This window comes from Montipora foliosa, chromosome 10 (assembly GCF_036669935.1).
Source record: "Montipora foliosa isolate CH-2021 chromosome 10, ASM3666993v2, whole genome shotgun sequence".
Taxonomy (NCBI): Eukaryota; Metazoa; Cnidaria; class Anthozoa; order Scleractinia; family Acroporidae; genus Montipora; species Montipora foliosa.
The window spans coordinates 22,513,297-22,525,796 of record NC_090878.1 but is presented as its reverse complement, the minus strand read 5'-3'; the positions used below and the strand labels follow the sequence as shown (position 1 = coordinate 22,525,796).

Here is a 12,500-nt window from a genome sequence, read left to right as displayed (position 1 = left end):
TTTCTAGCACATTTAAATTTAATAAGTAGTGATGTTTCTGGACTTGTGCGGTATTCTTCTGTATTCAGCAATTCCTTGTTCTCCATACCAGTTCCTGTTGAAGCTCCTGTTCTTGTCGATGTGACTGCACAATCATCGACTAGTGTCGCTGCCTCTTGGAAACTTCCAAAACGGTACTACGACGCAAGAAACTTGATAACCTTTAAACTTCTTTACTAAAAGCGAGACTCCAACGTATCAGAAATACAAACTATCAAAGATGTGGCTTGGGAAATTTATGCAAAAAATGTTGCAATTATCAATGGTTCGTTGGTTTTCTTCTGGCAAGTTACAGGGCTTGAGAAATTCACAGAATATGAAATCAGCCTGAAAGTGTTCTTAGAATGTTCTTAAAATTGGTTTCAGAAATAGTCCAAATTATATATTAATAGAGGTTTAATTAACATACAATGCTGTTTTGTAATAGATTTTATAGTTTGTAATGGTCCTGAACACCATAGTTTCCTTGTCCTAATACCCTTCCCCTTTGAATTAAGAACATGTTTTATTTATCAGGCTGAATTTGTTCTTATATTTACATGGTGCTTTATTGGCCAAATTCAGCCTGATGTTCTTAATCCACTTGTTCTTATATGCGGGTGTTTACTGTATTGGCAGAACTGAGCGCATATGGAAGGCTCTGTAATCGTGGAAAGGCTCTTGGAGGAGACTGAAAGAATGAAGATTATACAAGAAATTATCGAAAAAGGGGAAGACTTTACCACAGATTTCTTCATGGGAAGTTTTTCTGCGACTGCCAAAGAAAACAGAGATAAATTTTGAAAATGTGTGTCTCCATTGTTGCGGTCGAAATGGGAAAGGAATTTCATCAAAATGTTTAACGAAAGTGGGCGGGGCAGTGACTCGGTAATTCGGGCCCATTCCACAGATCGGTGCTTTTCGTATTAACTCGTGAAGACGTTCTTCTCCAAGTCTTCTGGCAGGTTTTGTTTTACAAATCCATTTAATTATATAAAACGACAAAAATAAAAAGAAGTAGTGAAAACTATTTGAACTACTGTAGTTTTTGTATGTGTGGTTTCAGAAACTTGACAGCCTAATGAATTGAAAGAGGTTCGTGCCAAGAGAGAGTTTTGTAACAGATTTGAAGTAACTAATGATGTTTCAGTGGTGTGTTCAGTGGTACCTTTTGATTCCATTTCAGTTCCTGTTAAAAGACCTATTCTGGTCAGCGTGACTGCACAATCATCGACTAGTGTTACTGCCGTTTGGGAACTGCCACAACGGTATACAAATGACAAGGACATTTTATCATTTAAATTACTATATCGATCGTTAGTATCTGACACAGCCAACAACATAACTGTCGAAAAGGCTTTCACCACAGTCGTCACGGGGCTTGAAAAGTTCACAGAATATTATTTTAAAGTGTGTGTCTTCAGTTCGGTGGGGTGTGGACCAAAGAGTTCCTTAAAGATTGCAAGGACATTGGAAGATGGTAAGGGTCTGTAGCTTTTTATCAGGCTTAGTATACCTAGTCAATTGGGAGCAATGTGGTGAATTACAGTTGAATGAAATCGCAATTTCCGATGCCCCGCATAGACACAGCTGAACACAGCTGACCCTTTCTTATAGATTTTGTATCCGGTCAGTGTAAAACGCAGACTGCAGACTGCCCTTGCGAAATAAGTCTGAGAATTCCTAGGAATTCCTAGGAATCAAAGGTGTGAATTTTCACGGTAATTTCGGACTTGGAATTCCTAGGAATTCCTAGGAATTGCCAGATCAACAGCTCTGGTTTAATTCAGTTCCCAGAAATTCCCAGAAACTCCAAGTCTATTGGAAAGTGATTTGGGAATTCCTAGGAATTCCTAGGAATTCCAAGTTTCATTGACCAATAGGCATCCACCAACAAGATGGTAAGCCAAAAGATTCTCAAAAGTTCCTAGGAACTTTTGGGAATCTGCAAGTCTATTCCAGAGAATTACACCGGAAGTGCAAGAATATTTTTTTTAGTAACGGTGCTCATGCAACTTTAAGTATTTAATTCAAGTAAGACTGTGATTCCAACCATTTGAAAAACTTTATTAACAAAGCCTTTCTCAAATATTATGCAACACTTCTTTCTCAACTGATGGAACTGTAAGAACCAGCATTTAGTATAATTTGAAGGGAAATACAATGTTGACCATACTTACAGTATTCAAAAAAAACTTGAATACAAAAAAAAATCATTTTCCTTAATCTATAGATGTCAAAAATTCAAAATAGTTGTAACATTATTATGCAAGGAAAAAAGAAACATATTACTTAAAATAAAGTGATACATTATGCAGACTTAGCTGCTGTAGATTTTTTATGCTGCTCGCCGAGCTTCCTCTGTTGGCCTCGAATTAGTGTATCCACAGGAAGCCTTTCTAACTTGTATCGCCTTTCTATAACAACTGAGAGAAAGAAAAGTTAAGATTATTCTTTTGCAAATTGACAGTCTGTTTTAAATAAAGTTGAGGTTTGCACATATTTGTATTTTTTTTAATGAAGTCCAGGGTGTCCAGTTCAAAGTTGACATTTACATGTAGATTAGCTCTTGTACCTTTTTGAGCTTTTTAAATCTTTTGTCTTCATGTTGAACCCAGAATGAAAAAAAAAAGTGAAATTACCAGGATCTTTTGGGCTCAACTAGGACATAAAATATCAAGAGACCAAAAGGATTAAGACATGTAGGTTGTTAATATGAATCTTGAACTTACAGTAAATTAGGTCCAATTTTTGTTTCTGAAGGCCAACATTTTCTCCTCCAGTTACAGTTGTTCACCCCTTGAGGGATGACTGTCTCACTTCATCTGGAGTGAAGAGGTGAAAAAGCAATACTTTCAATCTCTCAAGCGGCTTTGTTGTGTTTCTCACCATCTGAAGCAACTCAGGGTCTGAAAGAAAAATGTTAATTTAGGTTTAATTGTTACCAAAATTTTAATCTTATCAACTGATGTAGTTATGTGTAAGTGCACAAGTCAAAGTGTTAACCATGTGAAGCAAATTTAATAAGTAATAAGCATCTTGCTAACCTGTTTTTGTGGGGAAAGAAACTTTAAGGAAGCAATAATCAAGTACAATTAGCAAAGAAATCACATGTTACACATGTCATATAGGGAAGATATATGTTTGAAATCACCCTCTTTGTTATTCCAATGAGCCACTCAAGTGGGCATAACAAATATTTCTTTGAGCAGCTGCAGGTAAATTACAATAGGTGATGTAATTGATATCTTTGTTATTTTTTAGCTAAATCAGGCACACATTGATTTTTTTTTCCTAAAAATTATTATTCAAATAGCATTTTTATTAGTGCTTCGGGCTAGACGACTTGCTCAGCTCGTTAATTTATCAGTAGCATTGTGACTAGTGACTAGCCTGTGAAATGCATGGGACGAACGTGAACGGACCGAATTGGAAAGGGCGAAAGGTATGTAAGTTAATTCCAAGAAAGCTATGGAGGTCATGCAAATGATTGTGGAAAACCTGGTGCATCAGTTAGACTTTGTTCAAATAACCGGCCTTTTAAGTCCTAGGATCTAACGGGAAATAACTTTGCTTTCAAGAAAAGAAATGATACAAGTTATTACCGGTCGTTTCGCCTACTGTCTGTTCGCCTACGTATAATGTCGGTTCGCCTACGTCCAATATGTCAGTTTGCCTACGATTCATATGTAAGCTTTAAAACTGAATTGTTTAAAAGTCCTTGTCAAACCTCACAGAAAAAAACTGTGACGGCTAGCTAAGGCGTTATTTCTCTAAACTTGTGTCTTGAGCGGGGTCCTTGAGCGGCCTATACCAAAGAAAGTGAGACTTTTCATTAACATATCATAAAGGGTAAGGTACATAAGAAATTAGCTCGTTCCCATTCTACTGGGCGGTTCAATGTTTGTATCGATGTTGCGATCATGAACTTTATATCGCTTCCACACGATCCGCAAACTTAGATGCAAAAAATTATATATGACGGCTAGCTAAGGCGTTATTTCTCTAGACTTGTGTCTTGAGCGAGGTCCTTTAGCGGCCTATACTAAAGAAAGTGAGACTTTTCATTAACATATCAATAAAGGATAAGGTACGTAAGAAATTAGCTCGTTTCCACTCTACTGGGCGGTTCAATGTTTTGTATCGATGTTGCGATTTGTTCTCAGTATCATGAACTTTATGAATTAGTGTTTTTTTAGTTCGTGCGCTTTCGCAATGCAAACGTAGGTTGATGAGAAAAAAGTTAAGGCATGTGTGATTAGTAGACTTTGGTCTATCCACACAACCGGTTAGTCAAATCTTTCGTTTTTATTTATTTTCATCTCTATGTTGTTTCAAGGTGGTCAACTGTTTTACACAATGATTGTCATAGTACGGAGTTTAAGACGTAGGCGAACTGACATATTGAACGTAGGCGAATCGACGCTAGACGTAGGCGAACAGACAGTAGGCGAAACGACCGTAATTCGTTTCAATGATAAAAATCACAAGTGGAAGGTGAAAGAAAGCAACAATGGACACGCAGCATGAAATAACCGCCTGTGAACGCGCACTGAATGCGGCGCTAAATGCCATGCTTTTTAACAACAATCGCCTGACTTAAACAATAATGAGTTATATTGAATAAAGCACGGATATTTTTCACGTTATGAAACATACTTACCAAAAACTTAAGAATTGTTGCTTTGTATTAAAATGGCGAGCCTTCCTTTGTTTGAACCGGTCGATATTTCCACGTGTCAGTGCCTTCTTGTAACTCGCCATTGCCAACAACTTGCTTTTCATTCACCACACTGACAGTATCCTCGTTCTCCCCTTGAACAACAATAAAAACCATTTTAACTAATAGGCCATTTCCGAGTTCATGTCTGCCTCCTCTTTAAAGCGAGTCTAAGTGCGAAGTTTTTCTTATGATAATTAGTTTTCTTTCATATGTAAAGTAGAACCAATTACCATCACAAAAACTTCGCACTTAGACTCGCTTTGGAGAGGAGGCAGACATGAACTCGGAAATGGGCTATTGTATAAGCCACAAAAGTCGATCCATGATATTCAAGTAAGGGCGCCAAAGCGAATGAAAAAGGCTTCTTTGTTTCGAACACGAGGTCATTGGCTCAAACGGTAGATGCTTCATATATGCAACCTTAAAAGAGAATCCGCTGGATTATTGCAGAAACAAGCAAGAACAGTCGCACGAAGATCGCACAAATAACTTCCCAGATTCAGATTATATTCCATGGATCCAAATTCAGTCGGATATATTGACGACAACAGACATTATGACAAGCTCGCTCATGAAAATGGAACCCGCTTTAAATGTTTGATTTGTCATCGAATGCTGTCGAGGAAACATTGACACTTACGTTCTGACCATGGGGTTGTCACTGCCTATAGCGGTGTCTGCGCCTGGAGTATGCACATTTCAAAGCACTGAACCAATCAAATCTGCGGTTGCAAAGCTGCTGTCAATGTGTTCGAACCCAGAGGCAGAGGTAGAAGGTAAATATTAAGTGAAGCTATGATCTTCGCAGTTATGAGCGCAATTTTTGCAATTGCGTAGAGACGCCTGAAAATTTCAGGACTTCAACGGGGTTTGAACCCGTTACCTCGCGATTCCGGTGTGACGCTCTAACCAACTGAGCTATGAAACCACTGACGTTGGGAGCTGGTCATTTGTGGGTTCTAATGGTCCCGTGAGGAATGAATCAATGATAAAATGGTATATGAAATGAATCATATATGAACTGCGGATATGAAATCAAGTGAAGTTATGATCTTCGCAGTTATGAGCGCTCATAACCCACAAATGACCAGCTCCCAACGTCAGTGGCTTCATAGCTCAGTTAGTTAGAGCGTCGCACCGGAATCGCGAGGTCACGGGTTCAAACCCCGTTGAAGTCCTGAAATTTTCAGGCGTCTCTACGCAATTGCAAAAATGCGAAGATCATAGCTTCACTTGATTTCATATCAGCAGTTCATATATGATTCATTTCATATACCATTTCATCAAGGTAAATATTATTATCAGGACTTGGGACAGTGTATAATTTGGGAATGCATTTAACAAGAGTCCCGAAGGTGTATTTCCTTTACAGGCTCTCTATTTTAACCCAATTATTGGTAGGTGTGTTGTGTTGACATGGAACTTAAAATTTTCTTCCCATGATTTTCATATTGGTCTCTTCATTTAAATATTTTAATTGGTTAGAGAGTATTAAGACCATTAATTATTTTTGTTGTTGTTTAAGAACTTAATGTGACATTCCAGTGTGTAGATAATAAACTTGTCTAAGTTAGAAGTACAGAATGTGAATGAAGTCATGGTAAATTTCTTATTGAAGACTCCATCCATCCTTTGTACCTCTTTGCATTGGAATTCTCAATAATTCCCAATATTTCCCAGTGGTCTATTATTGACCATTCTCAAAACATCTTAAAAAATCCCCTTGTTGTCTACGGCTGTCTTGGAATTGTTGGGAATTCCTAGGAATTCCCAGTAATTCCCAGCAGTATGATTATCCAATCTCAGAAATTCTCAAAAATTCCCAGATTGTGAAGTCTTCCTAATTTGCATGACTTGGAATTGTTGGGAATTCCTAGGAATTCCAAGTTTTTTGGGAATTCATTTCGCAAGGGTGCAGCCCGAGACCAGTGGTAAAATGCAGACTGAGGTTATAATTTAATTGTTGAAAAAGCCCAAAACCATTAGGAATGCTAAAAGTTAAGCCTAAATATTGTTTTAGGCCTTAGGTTAGCATTTCTAAGTGGTTTGGGCTTTTTCAACAGTTGCGTTATAACCTCAGTCTGCATTTTACCCCTCAGGTCTGCAGTCTGCAGTCTGCGTTTTACACTGACCGATTTTCTATCAATTATTCCACTTGGTGTGGGAGAAGATATAGTCAAATGCAGTTGAAAGAAATTGAATTGGCAAATGTAGAATGCCATGGAGCTTTTATTTATCTATTGATTTATTCATTTATTTACGTACTTTTTTGTTTCTGATAAGCCGTCTTTCTCAGTTTATTCAAAATGTCACTCCCTTCACCAAATTAATTTCCTTTATTGGGTATTAGAAAGGAAGAAAGTTGCTTTCCATTTAAGAGTGGTTGAATCACATTTCTTTTATTTCATTCCATTGGCAAAGTTCATTCATTTCTGATTTCTTGTCTTCGCTGCATTTGAAATCTTTCAGTGCCATCAAAAGCTCCTAGCAATTTTAAAGTGACTGCTAACACATCTACGGTTATCATAGCGTCCTGGCAGCATCCTTCATCCGACTCCACACATGGAATCATCAGAGGATTTAAGATATTCTTCAGGAAAAAAGGCGCTGATGACACAGAAACCATTTTTGTTTACAACGTTTCGATGCACACAATACCTGTCACCGGATTGGCTAAATTTACAGAATATGAATTTCACATGTTGGCCTTTACCTCCGCTGGTGATGGAATTAACAGTTCGGTTGAATTCGCAAGAACAAAGGAAGATGGTAAGTGATATTGTTTAATTTAACTTTTGTAACAATAGGCTCCCTTGAAGTTAGGTAAGTCAGCCATTAAAGCTTAAGTGTTTCAAATGTATAGGTAAAAAACGAAAGTCTTTGTTTTAAGGCTACAGATTATATCGTATTTAGTTTTTTTCATGGCTTATTACATTACATCGCATGTGCACCTGTTTCGTGTACTTGTATCTACCACTGGAATGTTTCAGTCATCACTTTTCCCCTAAACTAATTTGGCTACAAAAGAAAACCATTTTATGGAAAGTATGAACACATATATATATTTGAGCTGCAGAATAGAATGAAAATGAAATGTGGAAAGATCATTACGGTTAGTTAAGCAATGAAAAGGAAGCCTAAAAATCGAGGCTTGAATGGGATTCGAACCCATGACCCTCCGATTGCACTGCATGTGCTCTACCAACTGAGTTATCAATCCAACTAAGAGCTGGTCACTTGTAAGTAGAAGCCTGAAATAAATCCATGTTCAGTGAACTTGATTCAAACCCATGACCATGAGATTGCACTGCACTTGCTCTACCAACTGAGGTATCAAGCCAACAGAGAGCAGGTCACTCACGGTAAGTAGAAGCCTGAAATAAATCCATGCTCATTAAACTGGATTCGAACCCATGACCATGCGATTGCACTGCACTTGCTCTACCAACTGAGTTATCAAGCCAACTGAGAGCAGGTCACTTGTAAGTACTGTAGAAGCTTGAAATAAATCCATGATCAGAGAACTGGATTCGAACCCATGGTCATGCGATTGCACTGCAGTTGCTCTACCAACTGAGCTATCAAGCCAACTAAGAGCTGCAGGTCACTTGTAAGTAGAAGCCTGAAATAAATCCATCTCAGTGAAGTGGATTGGAACCCATGGTCGTGCGATTGCACTGCACTTGCTCTACCAACTGAGTTATCAAGCCAACTAAGATCTGCAGGTCACTGGAAAGTAGAAGCCTGAAATAAATCCATGCTCAGTGAACTGGATTCGAACCCATGGTCATGTAACCTGCGATCAGGCCCTATTTCAGTTTCGCGTGGTACGTAATGTGGAGTTGGCGAAACGAAAAATAGAGCCTGACCAAATTCCTCTTCAAAATTCCTTCCGCCCACTTTTTTTGATTGATTGACATGTCCTTCATCGGCCAATCAAATTTACTTCCATTACACCAATACACGCGTGGACGGCAGATTCACGCAATTTTGTTTTGAACAGAGTTAATTACCGTGGGAGGAATATTATAAACGAATTCGAAAGTTACTGTTGGCTTTAATTTGAGAAAAACACATTTAAAGCATGGGGAATGTTTTCGACGACTATATCGCGGAAAAGGCTGGTGTAATTCTCCCTCCGAACTTCACTGAATATGCAATCTTTTAAGCTTGACATCTTAATTTGTAATTGAGATAACCTAGCATTTTGTCGTTGGACGGTTTGGCAATAGATTTTTAAAGAAAAAAAAAGAGAAATACATTATTCCTTTAAGTGTTTGCCCATGAAGGTTTCTTTGGTGATTTTTTCGGGTAATATCTTCAGTTGCAGTGTATTTCTAGAATTGCACGCAGTAAAATCATGATAAGTTTGGCGGTTAATTTTTTGATGGAGTACGAACAGTAAGATGGACTCGCAAAGTTTCTTTTATTGTTGTACAATTGATCTCTCTGGAAACATGCCATTTTAGTTTCTGGAGTGCGAGTTTAAAGTTAAATCAACTGGAAATATTATGAAGGGTGCAAACAAACCGTGTCATGTACAGTAAATAAATAAAGCGCGCCGTTTGATACACAGATATTCAACACATGCATTCGTGTAACTTGCGATTTTATCAGCATCTCCTCCTGTTGATATATATGTTCCTTGTCTCATCCAGGAAACCAATATGCATCGGCTTTCATTGCCATTTGAAAGAACCAGCTATTTAGCTTTCAAAACATCAGGGAAGTTTGAGCCGAAGTACTTTCAACCCCATGGCCACAGAGTTCGACAAAGGAATCGCTAATTTCACTCGTTCCAGAGATTCAAACCCGATTCTGGACAAGTTATGAGATGTTTCAGATAGCATATCTCCATTTATACAAATAAAATCAAGTTGCACCGTCCACGGCATTGTAAGAACAAAAGGGAGCAATTTTTTTCGTACACTTATGGCGGATTACTCTCGAGGACTTCGCGAGAGCTCCGCGCAATCACGATGGTATTTTTACTTCCGGCGTTTCAATAGCCAATCAGATCACGAGTTTGTTGGCCGACCGTCCGGAATTCTTGAGAGACTTTTGGTCAGGCCCAATTTTAGCGAGCGACGACATAAGAGAACATATGGACGAAGCTAAAAATGGGCCTGATCGCAGTTTATGGTCATGCGATTGCACTGCACTTGCTCTACCAACTGAGCTATCAAGCAAACTAGGAGGTGGTCACTTGTAAGTAGAAGCTTGAAATAAATCCATGCTCAGTGAACAGCATTGGAACCCATGACCATCTGCACTTGCTCTACCAACTAAGTTATCAATCCAACTGGGAGCTTAAATAATTTACAAGTTCAAGTTTATCCCGTCCGTGATGATTTTTTGGAAAGATCATCCAAGTTAGCTGAGTAACCCATTCTCAACCTATGAATTAACGATAATCGTTAATTCGTAATCAGTTTTGCTCTGAATTTACCATTACACGTATCGTTAATTTAGAAGACTGAAAACTTGATGTGGATTATGGGAAATGGTCATATATTTTTTAAAAGATAACCCAAGTGTATGGACAAAGGACTCGAACCTGGGAATGTTAACTTGATTAATTTAACCTGTCACCTAACCACTTGACCACGACACCTCTAGCTGCCCAGGGACAATATTTTAAACACTATTTGTTAATAATTGCTGTATTATCACACGGCAACAAACAATATTAAACACTGCAAATGGTCGGTTACCAAGCTAAACATTTGAAAATCAAAGCTTATGCCTAATTAATCTAGCTTAGGCCTATAATTACTCAGCAATGATATTCTATGGGAGACTTGAAGAAAACTTTTTTTTTGAAAACGCGGTGTCTTGATCTTCAGTGGTGAAATGGAACGAAGTGTAACTTATAGAGTTGAAAGTCCGGGACCAAATCCAATCCACTGCTACCACAAGTCCTGGGGCACAGTGTCCTAAATTAACTATAATAGTAAATTCAAAGCAAATTTGGAATTAACGATAATCGTTAATTTGGAGAAGAGATCGTATCGTTAAGTTACGTCACCTTAAACACCTTAAACGGTTGCAAAGGAAAGATCTAGGCTGGAAGAGAACGAGGAAAAATCTAGACTTGAAGACAACGATGAAAGAGGGGAAAAAACATGAAAAGAAAAAAAAAAACCATGAAGGGCTCGATTTTGCCAAAATTTGTATTTAAGCATTTTACCACGAGTGTCAATTTTTTTTTTTTTTTCCCCAACATTTCTTTGCGTGCAAGTTCTGTTTACATGTAAATATTGCCTACTTTATGCATCATTGTTGCTGATGGGGCTTTTTGTGTTTTAGTATGTACACATCATTGCACACTGTTAAACGATGACTCCAGTCAATCTCTTTTCCCTCTCCTTACAAAGACCATTGTAGTTAATATATCAAGATGTTTATGAAACTCTACAGTACACATGTTTCTTTGTTTTTTTCTTGTTTTCTGTTTTGGCCCTGACCATGCACAAACCACACCCTTCTTCTAAAAGACAACCAATCAGGAGTTTTGGTTAATTTATACAAAACTCAAACTTGAACCGAGGACAAGATATTGTGCGTGGTCACAGTCAGGTTAGCTTGAAGTATGACTGCACTGTTCTCGCTTTTCAAGTTTTTGGGGTTTCATAACCATCTATATGAACTATGACAAAGCATTCCCTGCTAGTAGTGAGTCAAGTGACTTAACAGAGGAAACATTTTAAAACCTCTTAGATTTGGGAACTATGTAACCACCCATTGTCAGGCTACTCTCTAACCAATTGCTTTTGAGGCACCCAAACTTTGCGTATTGACTGATCACGACTGCCAGGGTTAGGGTGTTTTGATCAACTAAGCCTATAACTGATGTCCTTACATTATCTTTAATAACGGCAGAAAGACAAGTTAAGAAGCGTGAAAAAACACAATGTGTTACTACCAACAGTGTGAACGTTTACATCAATAACTTATCTGCCCTCAGGCTCTGGCAAATCTCTTTTCTTGACACTGAAAAATATTCTGTTTCAAAAGTACACTTTAAGCTGGCCAATTGCAAGAAGTACAACCTGATCTGTTTCACAACAGCTACTTCTCACAGTCTCAAGATACGTTCTTTCATCCATCACTTTCCAATTCACACAGGACCAGATTGTCAACACATACAAACAAAATAACTGTGCGACGTAATTAAAGCTGCGTATGTTGTCCTAAAAGTTTCCAAGTCTAAACTTTTTCTGTATAACACAACATAGAATCTATTTTTAGTAATGTTGAACAATGACTACCTGCATCAGTACCATAGACTCGAATCAGTTCTTATTAGTGCTTTAAATTATGTGACTTGATTATGACAGACTCTTCTGCAATTTTCTTCAAAGTTTCTTATCCCTGTAACACAAGTAATGTGACTTTATGAACAGGGATCACTTATTGTTCTTTTCTTCATTAATTTTAAGTTCCCTCAAACGCTCCCACTGGATTTATGGTGACTGCAAGCACTTCTACAAGTGTCACAGCATCTTGGCAGCTACCACCTGCAGACTTCAGAAATGGAATCATTACGGGATTCAAATTGTTCTATAGACAAAAACGCCCTGACAACCAACCTAAACTTCTTAACATTTCCAATGCTTCCATTCGAGCAGAAACTGTCAGGGAGTTGATGAAATTTACAGAATATGAATTTCAGTTGTTGGCCTACACCTCGGTTGGCGATGGACCGAATAGTTCTGTTCAGTTTGTAAAAACAATGGAAGATGGTAAGTGGTGTCAT

The 12,500-nt window shown here is 38.0% G+C and overlaps 1 protein-coding gene and 1 long non-coding RNA gene across 5 annotated transcripts in view; one reads left to right on the top strand and one right to left on the bottom strand.

Annotated features, from left to right (window-relative positions):
* Positions 1 to 12,500, top strand: part of LOC137973809 (uncharacterized) — an 87,633-nt gene that overhangs the window by 34,832 nt on the left and 40,301 nt on the right. Inside the window, exons 4-6 of one of the 4 annotated variants that reach the window (XM_068820697.1) lie at positions 1,205 to 1,498; positions 7,211 to 7,510; positions 12,184 to 12,486. In XM_068820697.1, coding sequence (XP_068676798.1) covers positions 7,387 to 7,510; positions 12,184 to 12,486 — 427 coding nt within the window. In that variant the 5' untranslated portion in view covers positions 1,205 to 1,498; positions 7,211 to 7,386. Of the gene's footprint in view, positions 1 to 1,204; positions 1,499 to 5,212; positions 5,518 to 5,930; positions 6,030 to 7,210; positions 7,511 to 12,183; positions 12,487 to 12,500 lie in introns of those variants that run through there. The other 3 variants (XM_068820698.1, XM_068820699.1, XM_068820700.1) reach the window with 3 other exon arrangements.
* On the bottom strand, positions 2,071 to 4,949 carry LOC137973981 (uncharacterized). Its single transcript, XR_011117358.1, has 3 exons — positions 4,682 to 4,949; positions 2,751 to 2,927; positions 2,071 to 2,444 (listed from the first exon to the last, which is right to left on the bottom strand). It is a non-coding gene; the product is annotated as an uncharacterized lncRNA (long non-coding RNA).